The sequence below is a fragment of the Leptopilina boulardi genome, unplaced genomic scaffold, assembly GCF_019393585.1.
Source record: "Leptopilina boulardi isolate dan_hultmark-lab unplaced genomic scaffold, ZJU_Lbou_2.1 LbouV2_31, whole genome shotgun sequence".
NCBI lineage: Eukaryota > Metazoa > Arthropoda > Insecta > Hymenoptera > Figitidae > Leptopilina > Leptopilina boulardi.
In genome coordinates, this window is record NW_026137874.1 from 3,902,976 (window position 1) to 3,924,772 (window position 21,797).

The window sequence follows — 21,797 nt, forward strand, 5'->3', positions numbered from 1 at the left end:
AAAAAATAAGTTCAAGTAGTAATTGAAAAATTATTCTTATAGATTCATATAATATAAAGGAATGAAAAATATTTAATCACAGATAGTATCTATATACTTTTTTTTCTTTTTTTTTTAATTTATGGCATATTATAATGAATAGAATTAATTTACATCTAACAATAAAAAATTTCAATATTAATTTTTAACATTTTAGAATTTATTATTTCTTATAGCTTATATTATAGGTATAAAGGTGGTGGAGAAATATGTATATTAGAAAAATTATTAATATTGTATTTTTTGTAAAATTAAAATTTGATAACACAGAACATGTCGGAAATTTTTTATTTCATTAACATATTAAGTAATAATTGACGTATAATACATAAAATTCAACGATGATTCCAAGTAAACTTTTAACAAAGTCTTTTATAGTTTAATTCACTTTTGGAAGATTTCGTACAGTCCACAGCTGTCAGTAATCGACTAAATTTCTGTAATAATCAAGATTTTACGAATAAAATAATTTAAGTCGAAAGTCTTTTAAGAATTAATTTTAATTGGAGTACTTAATCACTTCTTCCTTAAATTTAATTAAAATTTTCATAAATCTATTTTTCTATTAGTAGATACTAATTTTTATTCAAACTGTTTTAATCACAAAATTTTGTTAATAAAAACTTTGCGATAAATTGACAAGTACTTTTTATATAAAAAAAATTGTATTTTTAATTACAGTTGTACTGAATATATTGAGACTGTATTATTCTTATTCTTTTTCTCTTTCATTACAATATTTTGCTCACCGATGTCGTCTACGATAGTTTTGCCTATTCTTATCCCTATCTTCACGATCTCTCTGTTTATCCTTATCTACTTCAAATTCACTGTCTTTATGATCACGATTTCTTCTATCCCGACTTGTACCCTTATTTCGAGGACTACGTCCTGGACTAGGAGTTGTTGAGTCAGATGAATTGGAATCGGATGTATGTCCCCCCTCGTAGCGATGACGTCTTTCTCGTTGTCTACAAAATTGTTAAGTTTATTAACATTTTAAAATTGATAAAATTTGGATTTTTAATAACAAACTCTTTAAATTTTCTTCGTTTTTAACTGTAAGTTTGAATATAGTTCGGAAAATTTGTGATTTTTATAATATGACAAACATTTTAGAAGAGTATAAATTGTTTTTATACTCTTATGTGTATGTATTCTGATTTTATTCAAAATTTTCTTTAGTAGTAAACGATGAAAGGAATGAAATAGATGATCTAGATCTGGATAATAGCATTAAGATATTTCCAAGACTAGTTTAAAATGTAATATACGTTTCTTTACTCAATCGACAACATGTAACAAAATTTATTAACAATTCAATTTGTTTGCTTTGATAAAAAAAAAAAAAAAACTTGTTAATATATAGTTTTAACTTTTATTAAATTCTATTAATCAGTACCTATGCAAGGAATTAAAATATTAAAAGTTATTTTTGTCTACTTACTTTCGACGAAGTTTTAGAGACATTTCACGAATCTCATCTTCACGATCCTGCCTCTGTTGTTCCATCTTTTCAATTCTTAATTGTTCTGCCTTCTTGTCAGCTTTATCTATGAGAGAACAAGTGTAACGTAATTAATTTAATTTTATATATTTTAAGAGAAATAAAAAAAAAATTTCATCATGCGAGTGATGGATGGTTAAGATTTATTCTTTAACCTTTTGTTATACAGTTTTAAAAAGTGTGCAAGAATATATGGACAATACAGGGTTTACCTAATGAACTCCCTATTAGAAATGAAAAAGTTTGTAATTTTGTGGTACTTTGGATTAAATAAATAGTTATTCAAATAGCTCTTCTTTGCCAATGATAAGTTAAACCATATTATATATGTAAATAAAGATGATTTAAACCTTACACTGTCTATTCAATAAAACTTGCATCTTCTTCTTAAGTCGTTCTTGAGGAGTAATTTTCACCACCTGAAATAGAGATTGTTATGATTATATAATTCTGATTAAATTTAACTTGATTAGAAACATTATAACGTGAAGATGTAAGCCGGAAGTTCGTCCGAAACCGAAAGGTATGTATAAATAAATAATAATAATAAAAACATTATATTTTCGTATTCAATAAGAGAAAATATTGATTTTTTTTTATATCACTCATTAAATTTTTATCTTAAAGTTGTTTATGTAATTTATTTAACAACAAATTTTACCATTCTATTGATGAATAGAAAAATTCCAACCTATACTATGTATCAAGTTATTGCATTTATGTTAGATAATAGAATAATAAAAAACAAAACCAATATTAGAGAGATTATATCATAATGTATTGAGTCGGTGAAAAATTCGTGCAGCAATTTCAGCTTTTCAGAGTATAATAAAAACGGGACGAAGTTTTACACCAACTCAATAGTTTCATTGATTGTCAAACACTTAAATAGTATGAATTTTGCGAATTAATAATATTCCTGAGTTGTCTTAGAATCTGGTTGTCTAAAATGTCCGCCAATTTATACATTTTGCCTTGTATTTTTCAGTATGTGATGTCAGCAAAATATTACTTTACATGATTAAATAAAAATTAAAAAAGCATGAGAAAAGTAACACGATTAGGAGGGGGGGGGGGGTTGCATTTTTGAAATCATGTATTACATGCTTTGTTGACGGCTTCATAAAAATTAAGTATATGTGCTACATGTTTTTGGCGATTTTTTGATAAATGGCTTAATGTCAAATAAAATTCCTTTCACAATAAACTATACAAAGTGGCAGCCAATTTTGATAGTTAGATTATTAAACAAAACTGGAACATTATTGACATAAATTAATTAAATGTTTTAAAAATGCAATTAAAAGACTAATAAAACGTTACGGTTCTTACTGACTTTGTGTCCGCCACCAGAATTTGTACTTAACCCGGCCTTTGGTTTGATCCTACAAAATAAAAATTGTTCTATAATTTTTTTTGAAACTGATATTCATAAATAGAAAATTAAGAATTTTAAAAAACAATTACATGCTTGTGTTAATAGAAGAATTTTTAGCCACTAAGGATAATTTCTCTTCATTACCAGAAAGCTCTAATTCTAGGCTAGAGGATTTGCCACGACGACCATAGTACCTATGTATTAAAAAATATAAAAAGTAAATAAATTTGTTAACATCTATGTGCTAAAGTTATATGATGAATATTTATAGTCTATTCAAATAACCTTGGTAAGGCAGGAATTTTGTTATCAATACTTTTTGACCGGTTACTTGAGTGGCTTCTGGACCTAGATCGTGATTTGCTTCTTGATCTTGATCTTGATCGAGTCCTAGATCTAGATCGAGACCTTGATCTCGACTCAGAATAGCGTCTTCTGCGAAAACTATCTCGAGATCGACTTCTATTATGAGATCTTAAATTTGACTTTGATCTTGAGCGAGATCTAGTTTTAAATGTTGATTGTGAGTGTGATCTTTTCGAGTTGATAGAATTAGATGATCTAGATCTCCTTTGGCGAGAACGCGACCGTGTTTTGCAAGTAGAACTTGATATCGATCTTGATTTTGAACGTGATCTACTCTTGCTTAACCTGTTTCTGCATCGTGAGCGTGATCGAGACCATCTTGAATAGCTTCTAGAGCGAGAATATTTATCTGACCTTGAGTTTGTTTGTCTAATCCTTGATTTTAAAATCCAAAATTTTATTAGTTTTTAATGTTACTTTCTTAAAATAAATCTAATGTAATCAGTTGATTATGAAAATACATAAAACTTTTTAAAGTATAATCAGCATTAAAAAATTATAATTACCTAGTTCTAGAGGTGTTTCGCTTTCTGTCATAAAATTTGTAATAATTGTAGTGTCTTGATCGGGAATTACTTCTTGATCTTGAAGTCCTTTTACTTATAATTCTTTCAGTAAATACTGGACTATCTGATCTTCTTTTTTTAAAAAATGAATAATTAATCCGCTTAGAATTCAAAGATGTATTATGGGAAGTACTACTATGCGCTTCTTCTTCGTCACCAAAGCTAGTAATGTACGTAATTTGACCCGTGTTCACTGGTGATGTGGAACGTGATCGAGATTTGGAAGAAGACTTTCGATAAGGATTATACTCTGGGCTTTCTCTTGCAGCATAACTGAAATATATTTTGTAATAAAAATTTTAGACCACATAAAAATCTTTATATACAGCATTCATAAGCAGAAAACTAAATTCATCAATTTATTCTTAAATAACTTACCTAGGCGGACTCATAACACGACCAATCATTTTTTTCTCTCTGAAAGCTCGTCTTTCTCTTCTCGATCTTCTACCCTGTTGATAGATCACATCTATGTATCAAAACAAAAGTTAATACATACTACGAATTACTTACGGAATACATGGCCTTTTCTTCTTCCTGTTTGCGGGCTTGTCTAAGCGTTTCCGCTTCTTCAAAGTCTTGTGTTAGAAAACTGAAATAATCAGCACCTAAAAGTCCATATTTTTGCGCAACTTGATTCATTTCATGAGCTTGTGAAGGTTCTATTTGTGATACATCGACGCAAATATCTAAAACAAAAAATAAATAAATAAAACAAGAAAAAAAGGGTTTTGACTATTTCAAAAAATTATTTAAAATATTTCATTTGAATAGTAAATATCAACCTAAATCAATGTCGCTATCTTCATCTTCTTGTTTATCATCATTTGTAATTGAATCAGATACTTTAGAAGGTTCTAAAATAGGTTCATCTGTTTCATAATTGTAACCAATTGCTGCATTATTAGTAGAACGTTTTTTATCTTTTACGGAATCTGGTTTTGTCGAAGAACCAAATTGTTCTTCTAGATGAATTTGATGTAAAAATTTTTCTTCAGTTACTACAACAAAACATTTATTCAATTGTTTAATTTTAAATTAACTATAATTTCAAATTGTAACATATTTTAATATTACCTCCCAAAAATTCATTTTGGACTATTATACGATATCGTTCATAATTAATATGTCTGTCTTCACTTGTAAGAGCAATGTCGACTTCTAAAGACTGAGATGCATCTGGTATCCAATCAAGATGTGCCCTTACATCAAATCGATCAATAAGATTATCTTCGTTTCCTTGCCACGGCATCCTAATTATTGTTAACAAACATTTTTACGACTAATTTCTTTAAAAAAAAGGTGAATATTTTTAATATTAATGTTAAATATTCTTTATTTATCTATTTTGGAATTTTCATTTTCAAATTAAGTTGCATGAAAAATAAAATATTACACATTTGAATTGGCAATCAAATAAAATCAATCAATTTACGTGTACTTACATATTTGCTGGACTATCAGCAGCAGTAGCAACTGCAGCATCCAAGTGAATTTTACATGGTCTTCCGTGTAGCTGAAGAAATTGAGTAGGATCTGATTTCTAAACAAGAAATGTTAAATGACATAATCCAAATATGAATTTTTGTAATTATTCTATTTAATAATTCACTTTTATTAACAACTTTTTTTTAATTAAATAAAAAAAAGAATGTTCTTACAATTTTCTCATAGTAATCCCGACGACGTTCAGCTCGTCGGCGATAATCTACTAACATCCCTCGAATTTTTTTCTCTTGTTTGCGAGCTTCATGCCACATTCTGCCACCCGTCTTTTTTACCATGAAACTCATTTTTTTATTTTGTACAAAACAACTGTTTACGTAAATGATAATTCGTCTTCCGAAATAGATAAGTAATAGTTACATGAATAATGGAAGATTTTAATGGTTTAATAAACTAAGGAAAAAAAATATTTTGACACATATTAACATAGTCAGAATAAAAAAACAACTTGAAACAACTAACACAAATTGTGTTGTCCATGATCTAATTTTAAGGCCTTAAACACAATATGTTCGGTAAAGTCTTTGGCGAAGGGCGTAAGCACAATAATTTCGTGAACGCCATTACATAAAGGTAGACTGTACCCAAAAGTTCTGTTCTACCCAAGAGTTCTGTTTCTTGTAGTGATATAATGTATGTCAGCAATAAAAATGTCAGCAGTGTAAAATTTTAATTTATAAATAACTACTATACTATAAGAAATATTAAAATCACAAATAATCGAAATGAGTTCGGGTTTTATTTCTGAAGCTGAAATTGCTGAACAACGAAAGGTTCGTCAGGAAGAGTGGAATAAGATCCGAACTGTTGATCAACCATTAGGTTAGTAAACAATAATATGTATAGAACTACATGTTTAAAATACTTTTAAAATAACGTTTTGGTAATTTGGTAAATAGCTTTCTAATAATTTATCATTTTTAGGTAATAAATTATTACCTGCTTACAGTGAATGCGTCAACTATTTGCAAGGACTGCTATATGAATATTATTAATTTTAAGGATATTTAATAGTGTAATATAATTGACGCGTTTACATTTTAACAGTTGTAATTTTTTTTTAGTTCCTCCAGAAGAACCCTACGACTCAAAATCTTTATATGAACGTTTACAAGAACGCCGTAATGAACGAGATATTGAGTATGAAGAAGCTCACAAATTCAGTAAGTAATAAATTAGTTGTCCTAAAATTATAAATATTAGAAAAAGTAGTAAGATTTTCATTGAAGCTAATAACGTTTAAATCTCAGTCCTTTTTTAAATTATAGTTACAGAAACGTATTACATATTAATATTTTTATTATTATAAAGAAAGCTCTTTTTAATTATCAAAGAATTATGTTTCCAGAAAATATGATAAAAGGTTTAGATGACGATGAAGTTGAATTTTTGGATTTAGTTGACAGAACGAAATTTGAAGAAGAACGCAAAAAAAATTTGGAAGAAGAGAAAGAAATGCGTGATTTTAAAGCAGCCGTTTCTTCCTTACATGAAGAAACTTTACATCATAAATTAATGCAAGAATTACAAGAACCACAGCATGCTAGCAAAATTTCTTCACAGAGGTATTTTATAATTTGTACTCATCAGATTGATGTAAAAAGTTAATTAGTTTATAAAATACTATTTTGGAAGTTTTAATACTAATATTATTTTTAGTGCAAAAAGCGTACGACTGAAAATATTATCTGGAATTGTAAAGAAAGCTAATAAATCAAATGTTGGTAAGTTTTATTGTGATTAGGGTGCAATATCTGGCAATATGAATTTTAGTATTTTTTCTAAATAATATTGTATATAAATTTACAGACACCGAAGTAAAAACTAAGCAAAATGTAAAGGATGAAAAACAATTAGACGTGGAAAGTGACACAAAAAATAAAATCGAACAAATACCTTCCACCAATGTAAGTACAATTAGTGTGGAAGATAATTTTACAAAATGCATTCAAAGTGAAATTGATGTCAGTAATAAAAATATGCAATGTATTGGAATATTACCTGGTTTAGGATTTTATGCAAATTCTAGTGATAGCGAATATAGTTCTGATACAGACGAGGAACATGATAAAAAGAAAATGAAGTATGATATTTTGGGCCGACAAATTGTTTGTTCTGAGGATACAAATAAAAGTTAGATTGTAAAAATTATCTCCTGTATTATTAATCATGTAAACTAAATCTTTAAATTTTTAAATAATAAACAAAGTATATAAAGTATTTAATAACTCATGTTTTCCCTGTAGATACTCTAAATTTTTCTTCGTTTCCGTTGTCCTATTCTCTTGTGTTTTTCCTGAAAAAATATTGATTATTTTATAGATCTTAATTATAATGAAAAAGTTATTATGCAACAAATATTTATTAATTACCAACACATAAAAAAGTCTTACCTTATTTTGTTTAAAGACTGTTTCTATATTATTTTGTTTACCAATATTACTACCTCCTTGAAAACTGCTAAAGTCAACAGCACTATAATTAAAATTTTTTGATGGGAGCATTCCCTTGGCATTTAATATTTTTACAGTTTCTTGTTTAACACCTTTTTTCTTCGGTCTGAAAATGTATCATATTAAAAATTAATAATTTAAATAAACAACTGGTTATGAAACTGCAATATAGTCTGATAGATAATTACCTCAGTGATTGTAAATCTTGGACTATTCCAATCTTTGAATGTGTTTCATCATTGAATTTTTCAGGAATATTCTCCTCTTTATCAGTTTTCACATTCTCTTTAATAATTTTATTTTTGTTGAAAATTTCAGCTTGCGCACTAATGTCATATGTAGAATTTTCTTTTACATATTTTTCACTTTTGTCATTAATAGAGTGCATTTTTCTTTTCTTATTATGCATTTGACTTAAAGGAGTGCTGACACTAATTGATGAACATTTACTTTTTACAATTTGATTAAAATGTTCTTGTACTCTTTGAATGCTTTCATTTTTATCTTTATTTGTTAAAATGTTCATCTCAACCTCTTGTTTTTCTCTTTCTTTAGCTTCTTGTTCAGCTATCATTGGCATGACACGTTTGTACCTTTCAAAGGGACTTACAAAAGGTAATTTTTTGTTATCAGATAATGTTTGTTTTGATATCCCTACTTCTTCATCCTAAAATAATGTTCAAAATGGAATTTAAATTGCAGAATACAAGAGTTTATTAAACGACAATATTAATGTTTATTAAAAATAATTTTCAAGTAGGATGTGATTTATTTCATTAAAACATAAAGAAAAGTTGCAAATAAATACTTTCTAATGGATTATAATTTTTTAAATTAATTAACATTGTTTATACATACATCTGAAGCATTATCAAATACTGTTATGTCGTGATCCTCTACCTTCTTGAAAATAATTGTTTCATTTGTGCTTTTGGAATTTAGAAGACATGTCAAGTTGGCTCTGGGTTCTGTTCCTTGCGGTGTATCGTGAGGAGAATAAATCCACGTCTCTGATTGAGCGACGTGACTTCTTTGAGTCATGCGTTGTCTGATGTCATCTTCCAAAACTGGCTTTATAAGTGGTTGTTCTCGTGCTTTCAATATTATTTTATGTAATCTTAGTAAATTTTGTCTCACCAATGGTGGAATAGGATTACAACAAGCTAATATGCCTTGCATTTCTCTTGGAAGAGTTTCGGCAATATTTAACATCATATGGTTAGGTAAAACATAACTAACACTATCATCTTCTTCTCTTGCGGTTTCATCTCTCCATTTGTGAAGTTCTTTAAGTGCATATAGTTGTCGGTTATTAAACATTTTTTGACTTTTTCTATACATGTTTAAACAAGTTTCTTCAGTCCAAATAGATTTTACGTACATTTTTTTACAAACTTGGGTACTGCGATCATAAATAGCTTTCAAGACATTTGTTTTACCATTTGAGACTTGTATCAAAGCATTCCTTAACACATCTTTTATATATAATAAGTAATGTGTATCTTCTCTCGCATACTTTATAAGCTCTTGAGGTAGTGGCCTTATACGCCAATCGGCCAATTGAAAGTGTTTATTAGGTTCTATTCCGCAATAAGTTTTCAATAAATATGCTAAACTTAGATAAGGTAATTCTAGTTGTTTGGCCGCTTGATAGGTGTCAAACATATTTACCACGTATAGTGATAAATCCCTCTGAAGCCACTGAATATCAAATTCAGCTCCATGAAATACTTTCAAGACTGTTGGTTTTGTGAAAACTTGATTAAGTTTGTATAATTCTGATCGTAAAGATAAAGTATCAATCAAGTAATCTGTATCTCGTGTGGATATTTGCATAAGACATGTAATTCCTTGAAAACTTCTATAAGAATGATGCTCTAAATCAACAGCTATTTCATTATAATTCTCCAAGTCATTTAATAAAATTGATAAATCAGACTCTTTCTCTATCATAATTATAGGTGTTTCCTCTAATAATTTGTATTTCAATGGTGAATTTTCCTCCAATTGATTAATGGGCACTTGAAATGTATTTAGTTCATATTCGTAAGGATGGCAAACATCCGTTCCTTTTTTTAAATATATAGAAAGTGGTTTTAAAGCATTAGGCTTCTCTTTAATTCGTGGTATCCAGGCTTTTGAACTATTATCAACTTTATCCTTAAAAGTTAATTGTGGTCTCTGAACATTTTTTGCACCCAACAATCGTACAGATGGAGCATTGCCAGTGCTAGAAGTAGCGGATGAGTCTCGGTTTACAGTATTCCAACTTCCATTAATATTAACAGATTTTTTAGTCTGAGCTACAATCAATTGTACTTCCGCATTTGGCTTTATACCGCATTCTTCGTTCATATAGACATTCTAAAAACACAATATAATTATTTAAATATTTCTTTCAGATACTTGATATGTACTATTAATTTATTCTACTATTTATGGTAGGTATTGAATTTATTCTTACAGCTCGGTCTAAAAATATATCATTAGCTTCCACCAAAAGATCAAGTTTTTCTTCAATACTTCGTCGATTAACATCGGTTGCTGCACCTGTTAAATTTATAATACCCTGTATCAACTTTAAAATTCTTTCACTTTGATAATGCCTTGCATTATTGAAACTTGGAAAACATGAATAATATTTAAAGTTATCTTCAGATGGCAGACTGTTGGTGATTTTAATTCCTTCTTTCATGGCATTAAAACCAGCCTAAAATGAAAAACAAACAATTGTTTTTAATATAGTACTATTCACATACATAATATTAAGTAAAGTCGTGTAACTCACAGTTAAAAGAATCATATTTTTACTTCTAATATAAGTTTATAGGTTAGAAAAAACGAATTGCACGTGTATATAATTATATACTACAATTAGTCAATATTTATGATATAATATGCAATCACAACTAAGGAAATACATTTAATACAAGTAAATATATACACAATTCAAGAAAATATTATATATATAAGTTATATGAATAGAATATATCTTACTTTCATGTAGTCATCAAAAGTATCAAAGCCAGGAAGAATTTTTTGTATATTTGCGGTTTCTTGATTAATTTTATCACCATCATTGGAATCATTATTCTCTTCTTTATCTGTAATCATTTTATTTAAATAATTTTTCAACATAAAACAACAAAGACATCAAAACAACACTAGTGATGCTATATGTATGTGGCAGACATGTGGTCAGTTGCTTGCCGAGTCTGCAAGTATTAACACCATATGACCATAAAGCATAAAAGATGGAGATATACAATCTCACTGAAGAATAGTTACGGCAACGAAACGTGAGATAGAAAAGGTCATTTATATATCTCATTCTTCACGTTTGCGAATTCTTACGAGTTTTCTAAATCTATTTTGCTTTATTTTGTGTTTGTCAGTCAAGAGTAAAATTACCATAAATATAGGTTATTTTTAATTCTTAAAATTTGTATATATTTAGGAAGATAGTAATAACTATATACATATATACGAAATGTCTAAAAATAAAGAATCGTAGCTAATTTTCTGCAAATAGAGTTTATTATTAACATTATATATATACATATATATGTTATTTACATTTTTGCATTATTTTCAATTATGGACTTGGATCAAGAATTGTTGATAAATTTCGCGCCAATTCTTTTAATATTTGTTTTCACGATTGCTATATTGTTGACTATATTTTATAAACTTATTAAGTAAGTATTAAGACATTTTTTTGTAAACTATATCTTCATTTTTTATATTTTTTAATTCACGTTAAATATCCTGAAAAATATAATTTTATATTTTTTCTTCATAATATCTTTTTCAAATAATATATATATATATATATATATAATTTAATTTTTATTATATATAGAATTCGGCGTCCTATTAAAGTGAACTGTTGGTTTTGCAATTATAATGTAAAAATTTGGAGAGACGAAGTGAATTGGTGGCTTTGTCCATTTTGTACACAGTACAATGGTTTTTCAAAGGTTTCTATTTTTTTAATTTATTTTTAATTTAAATTATAAATTCATATGCTTGTTAAGTACACTGACATTTTTTTTTTTTTTTTTTTTAACAAAGTATAATTATATAAATAGGTAATAAAGTAATATTTTCAGGATGGAGATTATAAATATATCATTCCAGAACAAAGAAAAATGCCTCACACTCCTAAATTTTACGCTATTCGCAAACCTTCTAAAACAATGGCTTACAAAAATTACCTCTGTACTTTTTGTAATAGCAATGAGGAACTCAAATTATTAGAATTTCGTAAATTTGAGGAAATAAATTCAAAACGATCAGAAAATGAAATACAGGACTTTAAACAAAATATTGAAGAGAAGTATCCATTATGTTTCAGATGTAAACAAATTGTAAATAATGTTTTACATAAGCAATCATTATGGCTTACGCGTTATAAAATGATGGTATTCAAACAAAAACCTGTAAAATTAATTTTACATGTAAGTGTTACTTTTAATCGGGATTCTCACCTCCGACCTGTTGTTTTTTAATGCTCTTTTCATTTAATTTCAAAAGAGTTTTGTATTTTTCTTTATATGTTACAGAATAGATACAGAATTGCAAAGGTTTCTCGAATTCTTTTGATAATTATAGTCATTGCAATCATATATAATCATACACTTTGGCCATTGTCTACTTTTGGTATATTGTTGCAATTAGGAATTTGTTTAATTGAATCTCAATATGATAAACAAGAAATATTTCTAATAATATTGTGGATATGGATAAGTGTTTTGACAACCTTCAATGAATACTTTTCAAAGACTGATTTAATTATTTTATGCATATCATTAAATTGTATCCTTAAACATTTTGTAAGATTTCGCAACTTTTAATAATCATAATCTTTCATTGGATGTATTTTAAGAAAATCAATAATTTCAGATTATTGCACTGGGATCGATTATAGGATTTATGAATGTAAAAACAAAGTCATTTAGAATGTCAAGGAAAAATTTAACATTTAAAAAGTTGGACACTTCTCCAAATAATTCCGAGTCAGAGGCACATTTTATATCATCTGGACTTTCATCTTTTACTATATCGTCATCATCATCATCATCATCATCATCATCTTTGAAAGCATTAAAAGTGTCTAATGAATCTGAAAATTTGTCAGAATCTACAGTGCCTACTAATTCTTCACAAATACTAAAAAATAATCCGTAAATATCTTGATAAATATTATAAAATGTTTTTTTTTCTTATTTTCACACATTTCAATTTAGTTAAATCATTTTTTTCCTTGTAGATCTTATTTCAATCAATTCTCAATTGCTAATTGTAATGAAGTGGAAAATTTAGCATTTAGTGATAGTATAAACAATTTAAGTACACTATCATTAAACCAAGATTATCCGGAAAAGTTGGTGAAGACATCAAATATATTTGAAACGAAAACATACAGTACATCCAGCTCAGAATTATTTAGTAAATATAATATGGTCAATAAGAGCAGTAAAAAATCTATTTTAACACCTTCTAAATTAAAATCTATAGCCGGATCTTGGATGGCGGATGGATACTGGCAAGATGGAATTGATCCGTCATTGTTATCAAGATCATCAAGTCAAAGTTCCTGCCTTGGATCTACAGGATTCAATGTTGAATCCTCAAGGGAGACACCTGTTTATAATGACTTTGATCAATGCTCCATTGCCTCAGGTACGATGCAATGTTGTTGCTCTTCTCATAAACTGAGTCAAGTTGCTTTAAATACCAATTGTCGTTACAATTCTTCATTTAATCGACCAGCAAGTCATATTTACAACCAATTAACTGATTTTACACATAATCAAACTTCATTCAATAATTCTTTGCCGTTGATGCATTTGCAAGTAAACAATTCCCCAGTTCACGATCAATACATGAAGCTTTCAGAAAATGTAATTAACCACATGCAACAACCACCAGTTTATTCGGGGCATACTACTGTGATAACTAGTCCATTTTGGTTACCATTACTTCTGTGTTACTGTACCTTGATAGTTAATATTATATTATTGTGTGTAGTTTTATTACGTTAACGTTAAATTTCCATTTTTCGTTTCTCAAAATTAGAATGGAAGTACATTGTCAATATTATTAATTTTTATTATTAAAATAAAAAAGTGTCAATATTAGAGGTGTGCAAATGACCGAATTTTGTCAATTTGCACACCTTTAATAACAATATACGTATGATAACAAAACGATTTATTTTGTAAAGATTGTTGACTTTCTATGTGATTACCGGTTTTTGGTAAGTCACTAAAAAATAGCTCAAATTTATCGCTTTTCCATTAAAGAAAGAAAAAATTAAAGTTCAAGTTGGTTTGACATACTTATTTAAAAACAGTTTCATTGTTATTTTTAAAAATTTATAATTTAATTTTTCTTTTATAACTTTACTATTATGTTATACCTACAACAAAATTTATGTGACTAATTTAGAATACCAGTATGTTGACAACTAAATTAAAGAGAGGGAAAAATATATTTGTGGTTTTAAAATATGTCGGTTATTAAAAATTAAAATACACTTTTATGTACCAATAAATTTAGTACAAAATTTTTAAGTCTTTATTTTAAAGACCAATTTAACTAAGTTTGGCTTAATTAAAAAAAAAAATAATTTTTTTTTGAACTTAAAGTATGTTTTCAGTAACTAGATTGTTAAACGAGTTACCTCTATACTGAGGTTCTAGGTTTTATACAAATATAGTTTTGTTTCTTAATTATTATTGAGATTTTATTCCTTTAAGTTATTTAACAATATGTAATAATGATTTAGGACATTGAGATTTTCATGTCTAATTTGAAAGCAATGTAACAGTAAACAAATCCTTCTTAAATGATCTAAACTTATTTCAACCCAATTAATTAAATCTAAGTTTTACACTTTAAGTTCTTGTAATGTTATAATAAGAAACAATAATAAGTTTCTGTTAATATTAATACTGCCCTGAATATTGATAGGAACATACATTATGAGTTTAATATTAAATAGTAAACTTTTAAAATAAAAACATGTACAAAATGTAGGTATAATATACATATAGTTTAAATAAAGTCTTTCCAGGTTATAGGTGATAGCCGAGTTTACTGTTTATATGTATATGTACTATAGTACACAAAAGTTAATATAGATAATCCAAATATGAAATAAATCTCATTTTAACTAACTATATCTATTGTTACTACGTCTCTTTTGTGTAGAATTAAATTAATAAAGCCTTTCTGATTACCAAAATTGTGTACTAAATCTTGTTCGATATATAATTTATATTCTCCTGACAATTAAGAAACAATTTTTATCCTTTTTGATTAAAAAACTTGTTAAATTAAATTTACTACATTAAAATGAACGTTAACTAAAATAATTAGCAAAATTTGAAAATACTTGCTTCAATTATAAATATGAAACTGTACTTAATAAAAATTACATTTCAATAGACACCGAAAATGACATTCATTACATATATACATATGTATAGTATATATGTTTAAAAAAAAGCACATAATGACTCATGAATCTGGTAAAATATTATATACTATATGCATGTGTAGTATATTTTGCATTTACATATCATATACTACATGTAACATGATTTACTGTATATTAAAAATATTGAGATTTTAAAATTAAAATATATTAGGTCTAAACTTTCGGAATCATAAAAAAAATATTTCTTACAGTTTAGCCCAATTTACTTTTCAAAAAGTTTTTAAAGTTGCACAGAATTGCATACATCTATGGCAGAAATTCAAGTTATTTAAGGCGTTACGCTTAAACTTAAGCGTGCTAATTTATTATGTATAAGTATAATTATTATGTGTATGCGTATATTTAATCACGAATGACAATAAGAGTATTTCTTTAATTGCACTGTAGTTCTATGTTAATGCGTTTTTTTTTCTATTATCACAAAAATTAATAATTGAAACAATAAATTAGAAAACAAATCAATCTTATTGTTTGAGGGAAACAAAGTAAAAAGAAATAGTGAATCGATCATTTTAAGGGAAACCAACGCGGTAATTGATTTAATCACTAAAAAGTACATTATTAAACGAAATTAAAGTAAAATGAAGAAAAAAGAATAATTATCCATTTGTCACGTGAGTTTTAATTTGAATCTATGCATTTTATTTATAGTTAAAGCCTCATATTTGAATCAATGAATTTGATTAATAAATTACTAACATGCTAAAAAGTAGAACAAAATATGACGAGTAAGGCATTTCTCTTTTATGTTTAGATGTTTTCTTAAAACAGAAGCAGCATTTGTAATTAATAAATCTTAAAGGAAAAGCTTGTGCATTTAATTTACATTAAATGAGCCCTCCTAATGAAAATAAATCTGTTAATGCCTTCAGAAAACAGTTAAGATTGATCGATGCAGTTAATTTGAAAAAATATGTATAATTACAAATACTCGATTCGCAATCATTCGTACAATTTTACATAAACTGCATGTCTAATCAAATATATCAATTACAAAAGTGACAATTATTTTTCACGAATTTGTCGTGGTCGTGATGTACAAAATAACAACAAAATATTCGTATTTCTGGATCACAAAATATTGGTGCTATCGTTTAATTACTAATCACATTTGAGTGTGGAGTTATAAGAAAACAAGTACGTCTATACGTGTAATTCCACATTTAAGGGATTAATAATAATAATAATAATAATAATAATAATAATAATAATAATAATAAATTCATTGCCAAGCCTTGCAAGTTAATTTATACTAAATAATAATTTATAAAATCAACTATTTACAAATTGATAAGACATGCAGACTTCTTATAATAACTTAATTTACCTATTGCAATAATATTTTTAGTGACGTGCTTCTTTCTCAATATATGTAATAAACAAAACCGTGAGTGCTGGTTGTGAATATATTTTTGTGGCTTATCTTATTAAATAATATTATATAGCTATTTATGCGTATGCATCATAAATAAATTTGACGTCAGAGTTCCTTTTCATCTGTAAAAGTACTCTTGCTCTTGCTTTTTGTAAAAGTGGAGAATTTCGAATTACGTTCACGACCGTTGAGCAATGACATCCGCATCTATTGATATACATGGAAAAGCGAATATTAAAACAATATTAATACAAGGAAATAGAGAAAAATTGTTTAAATTATCCAAGTTGTATAGGGCATGGAAACTCAAAATTAAAGGAAGATATGATTAAAAGTTTTACCTCGATTTCCAGTTTTAATTGCATTAACTCCAGTAACATGATGCTGGCCTGCTCGAATCGGTTTTGCAATGAGAGCACTAGGTCCACGTCGAGCAAGGTTCTTTTGTCTTACAGCTTCTTTAATTCTGTCAACTTCATATTGATAGCGTTTACGATCACGCATTGCACCTTCTTTGGCATCTCGTAAAGCAGTTTCTAAAGCCTTAACTCTCTCCATTGTTGCTCGCAGTCTCTTCTCAAGTTTAGGAAGTTCACAACGAAGATCTGCATTATCTCTTACTAATTGTTTATGAACCTAAATAACCAAAATATAATCATTACCCATGAATTACAAGATTTGGCATAATTATTAACTATACCTTTGTAAGTTGGTCCAAATTGTTCTCCAGGAAAGAAATTTTTTGCTTTTGAGCAAGTGAACCACCATCGTCTTCGTTTTCTTCAGAGTTCATAGACTTTTTGATTCGACACTGAAGATCTTGAACAAATAGTTTTCGTAAATTGTGCAAAGTCTGCAACTCTTTCGCAACTGTTTCTTCCAATCCTTTCAAATCTTTTCTTGCCTAACGTAATATAAAAATTGAAATTTTTATAGTATCATATAGTTTTAAATCTATTATAATCAATACACATTATTAAATAAAGTGTAGGTATATACATACCTGTTCTCTACGTTCATTAAGTAAAAGTAAGTCTTGTAATTTGACTGATTTGTCCGCTTCCTCCTGCTTCAATCGTTCGTAATCTGTTTGCATTTGTTGATGGGCTAATGTGAACTTTTGGTTTAAATCTTTAAGTTCGTTGACAAGTTGTTGCTTCTCAGAAATTTCATCTCTAAGGGTAGCAACCTGCTTTTGATGCACATCACGTAACTGATCCATTTGTTCTTCTAAAGCGACTCTCATTTTAGTAGCCGCTTCTTTTTCTTCAGCTTTCTCTTTATTACTCACAGCTTGTACTTGTTCGGCAGCTTTCCACTTTGCACATTCTTCTCGTAGGGCATCCACATCTTCCTCTAAAGTTCGTTTTCGTAATTCAGCTTCCTTCATAGCTTCTTGAAGTGATTGCATTTTAGCTTCGTGCTGAGATATTAATAGACGACATTCGCCCAAATCTTTTTCATATTCTGAAACCTAGCAATGCATAAAGTTAATTATTGAAAATAATTTACAACGAATAATTAATATTTGAAAAAATCAACAATTCTTACTTTCTTATTACAATCTGCTTGATAACTTTCCAGTCCTTGACAGCGTTGCACCAAGTTCTTAACTTCTGATTTCATTTTACTTATGTAAAGTCTAGCCACGGTAAATTCCTCCTCCAATTTGCCATTATTATCTGGTGTCATCTGTTTTTAAAAATATTAATTAAATTAAGAATAAATATTTGTGGTTTCTTTAATTTTATAAAAAGCAATATCTTATAATATTGATTTTTTTTTTTTAATTAAAGAGATTTAAACCTTTAAATTTTCATCGCCACCAATTGCTACACCGAATTCTCCTAAATCCTTTAATAAATTTGTTAACATTTCTGCAATACGTTTACGTTGATGAGCCGACATATCACGAAGTTGTTGCAATTCTGAAGCAGTTGTGTTTAGAGTTGTTTGCTTTGAAAGCAACTCTTCGCTTAAAGCCTCGTGTTCTTTATTTTTCATCTCCACCTAGAAAATAAAAATGGAGAAAATGTACAAGTAAAAAGAAAAAATAATAAAGGCAAAAACAAATTTAAAAAATGTGTTATACCTCCTGTGACTTTTGATCATAATTTACAGCCAACTCTTCAAGAGCTTGTAATACTTCTTTAACTTCTTCTTTAGCACTCTCGTTTTCTTGTTGAATTCTTATCATTTCTTGTTGTAAGAGTTCATAGTCTCGCCTAGTACTTGCAATTAATTCTTCTTGTTCTTCCATTTGCTCCTTCAGAGTTTCCACATACTGAGATTGCTGATTGATTTCTTCGTCTTTGTCGTCCAATTGTTGATAAAGCCTTTCGCGTTCCTCTTCAAGTTTTTGCCTCTCTTCATTAGAAAGAGAACCAGCCATAAGACCTCCTCCAGGCGTTGCTGGCATTGGTCCATCGTCAAGTTTACCTTAAAAATGATAAATTTGAAGTTACTGCAAATGAATAATATTAACATAAATTATTTGTATTAAAATTATTATTACTTTCAACCGTTGCCATGATGGGTGTAACAACATCAGCAACTTCCTGTAGATTGACCTGTTCTTCAGGTTTGACAGTTTCACCTTGGCGCCATCGTGATAATTCAGCTTCCAGCTTTTCCAATCTACCTTTATATCTAGCAGCTTTCTCTTTTTCTCGTTCATAACGACGTTTCCATTCTTCAGCTGTTAACTCTTCATTGACACAAACAACATTCTTGATAGTCTTTGCACGTTTTCCTGAAATACACATAATTTAGTACGTACTATTAGAATCTTATTAAAATTCATACGTAATATCAAATTATTAAAAGTATTACCAAAATCAAGCGTAGATTTAGTCTCGGACTCATTGAAACTTGCCGGTGAACAGCATATGATGATTGTTGTTCTTGCATTTCCTCCTAAGGATTCTTGTAAAATTCTAGTTAATTTAGAATCACGGTATGGTATATGAGTTTTGTTTCCATCAGCCAAAGCTGAAATGACATTCCCGAGTGCCGATAAAGATTTATTTATATTTTTTGCTTCATCCAGAACGGTTCCTTCTGCTCCAGTTTTTGAAACCTTTTGTAATTATTTGTAATTAACATCAACTTTTTAAATAGCAAGTTATGCTCTACGTATTTCTAAAAACATTCCAATTACCTTTTCAGAACCTGCCAAATCAACAAGGTACAATTTACCAGATAACTTTTTTTGATTTTCTAAGTTTTCTTGTTTCACATTTATCAAGAATACTGAATGCGAACGAGAGCTGTGTTCATTCATATTAGTCACGGCAATATGACGATTAGATTTCCCTTCTTCTATAACTTCAAACACTTCATCAGGACTAGATACAAATCTTTCTGTAGCTCCTTTCACAAATGGTACTCGATTTTTATCCTCGTGAACGCTGAGATTTATTTTTGATACTGTTAAATAATTCAAATAAATTAATTAATTAATGATCATTCGGTTTTAAAAAAAACTTTCTAAAAAAATCTTACCATCAAGCAAATCCCTAATTTTATCCATATAAATCTCAAAATATGAAACTTTAATATGAAATTCCAAATTCTCTTCCATGCCATATATATGAGTGAAAATATCATTAACAATGCGTGGAATAATGCCCTGCTTGTTAGGATCTCCAATAACTCCCTCCATTGTATGAGTTTTACCTTTATTAACATAAGATTCACATTGTGAACAGAAAATAAAAATTATATATCATACCTATTATTGCTTTTAAAATAATCAAAATACCAGAAGAAGTTTGTCCATAAGCAAATATCGTCCCATTGTAGCCTGCCAAAACATCAGTGACAATAGATTTGGCGGCTTCGTTGTATACTTTATCTTGTGTAGCATTTGGCTTGAACACTTTATCAAAAAGATAAACTTTCCCCTATAAAAACAATAACAATTTGTATTATTCAATTTGAAACTTAATTCAATCATAACTAGACGACTAGAAATAAAAATATTAAATTTTATTTTATTTAATATAAAATCGAGTTTTGAACTCATCTCGATTATTTTTTTTTTAAATCACGCAAATGGAATCGAGTAAAATTATCATTATTTTCTTATGTGAAAGATGTTCTAAAACTAAAAATTTGAATTTTAACAGAATGACCCATATACATATACTGTAAATAAATAAAGGAATATATATATATATATAGTATATTATATGAAAGTAAACTTTTTTCTATTCAATTATAAGTATGTATATTAAAATTATTAAAAATGATATTCTTGTCAGACACAATAATAGCATGTACGTACAACTGTCAGCTGTGATTGAGATTGTCTATTTAATGTCTGTATATTGAAATAAAAAAAAACTTTAAAGCTGACAACTACATACCCCAATTGAAATACAATTTTCGTCTCCTCCAGCAGGAAATTTAACTATAAATTTGGAGCCAGCCTTTTCTTCAGAATGATTCAGCGGCCGAAATCTACATACTACTCTAATGCTGTCTTCTGCAGCAATTTCTCTTTCTCTTGGAGTCTCCATAGCCATTTTTTTCAACACTTAGTTACAGACAACTTAAAATCTCGATTAAATTATGCTTAAGTTTGCCCAAGTTCGACACATAAAAAAATTTAGAATTGAGTTTTTAAGCTATCAAACAAGCCTATTAACCACCAAGATGGCCGTCTTTAAAGTTCAAACAGTATTATACGAACAAACTTTGAATTCATAAGATAGAAATAATAAGTAAGGCATCTTTAATTTTATTTAACGCAATCATCCCATAAACTAACGACAAAAAATATTACTTAATAATTCACCATCAATTTGACTTACGATCCCAAGTTTATAAAAGTATGATAAAATAAATGTAGGCCAATAGGTATGTCAAAATTTTAAACACGTTATACTAATTTAAAGGTGTTTCTAGAATGCAATTCTCTGAATGATAAGGGTACGATCACACCTCGTAAAGCAAGAATGGTTGATACATGCACAAAAAAATTGTCCGTTTACATCACGATGAAGGTACTTCTACAACAACTTGCAAGCTGTACATCTAAAGGCCTAAGCACAATAAAAAAGAAACCAGAATCGTAATCGTAAACGCAACCGGAAG

At 28.2% G+C, this 21,797-nt stretch overlaps 5 protein-coding genes across 6 annotated transcripts; 2 read left to right on the top strand and 3 right to left on the bottom strand.

Annotated features, from left to right (window-relative positions):
• Positions 1-262: 262 nt before the first annotated feature.
• LOC127283335 (CLK4-associating serine/arginine rich protein) lies at positions 263-5,821 on the bottom strand. 2 transcript variants are annotated; one of them, XM_051308121.1, is made up of 14 exons: positions 5,518-5,816; positions 5,302-5,399; positions 4,934-5,109; positions 4,642-4,857; positions 4,370-4,545; positions 4,235-4,308; positions 3,797-4,129; positions 3,210-3,665; positions 3,014-3,118; positions 2,883-2,931; positions 1,902-1,965; positions 1,487-1,592; positions 789-1,010; positions 263-476 (listed from the first exon to the last, which is right to left on the bottom strand). In XM_051308121.1, the coding sequence occupies exons 1-14, from the start codon at positions 5,647-5,649 to the stop codon at positions 458-460; spliced, it is 2,226 nt and encodes a 741-aa protein (XP_051164078.1). In that variant the 5' UTR covers positions 5,650-5,816; the 3' UTR covers positions 263-457. The 2 variants fall into 2 exon arrangements, with proteins under 2 accessions (XP_051164078.1, XP_051164079.1); XM_051308122.1 differs by lacking the exons at positions 263-476; positions 789-1,010 and having other exon boundaries at positions 1,560-1,592; positions 2,879-2,931; positions 5,518-5,821.
• Positions 5,822-5,935: 114 nt separating this feature from the next.
• Positions 5,936-7,582, top strand: LOC127283342 (PSME3-interacting protein). Its single transcript, XM_051308130.1, has 5 exons — positions 5,936-6,184; positions 6,427-6,525; positions 6,711-6,927; positions 7,022-7,086; positions 7,172-7,582. Exons 1-5 carry the CDS (start codon positions 6,088-6,090, stop codon positions 7,498-7,500), a joined length of 807 nt encoding a protein of 268 aa, XP_051164087.1. The 5' UTR covers positions 5,936-6,087; the 3' UTR covers positions 7,501-7,582.
• LOC127283334 (exosome component 10) lies at positions 7,502-11,046 on the bottom strand. The gene is made up of 6 exons (XM_051308120.1): positions 10,813-11,046; positions 10,280-10,525; positions 8,674-10,179; positions 8,004-8,482; positions 7,756-7,921; positions 7,502-7,658 (listed from the first exon to the last, which is right to left on the bottom strand). The coding sequence occupies exons 1-6, from the start codon at positions 10,951-10,953 to the stop codon at positions 7,614-7,616; spliced, it is 2,583 nt and encodes an 860-aa protein (XP_051164077.1). The 5' UTR covers positions 10,954-11,046; the 3' UTR covers positions 7,502-7,613.
• Positions 11,047-11,193: 147 nt separating this feature from the next.
• LOC127283336 (uncharacterized) lies at positions 11,194-15,002 on the top strand. The gene is made up of 6 exons (XM_051308123.1): positions 11,194-11,513; positions 11,678-11,795; positions 11,928-12,275; positions 12,381-12,650; positions 12,721-13,001; positions 13,088-15,002. Exons 1-6 carry the CDS (start codon positions 11,413-11,415, stop codon positions 13,860-13,862), a joined length of 1,893 nt encoding a protein of 630 aa, XP_051164080.1. The 5' UTR covers positions 11,194-11,412; the 3' UTR covers positions 13,863-15,002.
• Positions 15,003-15,937: 935 nt separating this feature from the next.
• On the bottom strand, positions 15,938-21,583 carry LOC127283333 (kinesin heavy chain). The gene is made up of 13 exons (XM_051308118.1): positions 21,068-21,583; positions 20,461-20,602; positions 20,202-20,375; positions 19,858-20,126; positions 19,530-19,776; positions 19,213-19,449; positions 18,790-19,136; positions 18,504-18,707; positions 18,249-18,389; positions 17,701-18,171; positions 17,398-17,601; positions 17,039-17,333; positions 15,938-16,904 (listed from the first exon to the last, which is right to left on the bottom strand). Exons 1-13 carry the CDS (start codon positions 21,224-21,226, stop codon positions 16,876-16,878), a joined length of 2,919 nt encoding a protein of 972 aa, XP_051164075.1. The 5' UTR covers positions 21,227-21,583; the 3' UTR covers positions 15,938-16,875.
• Between the last annotated feature and the right edge of the window lie 214 nt (positions 21,584-21,797).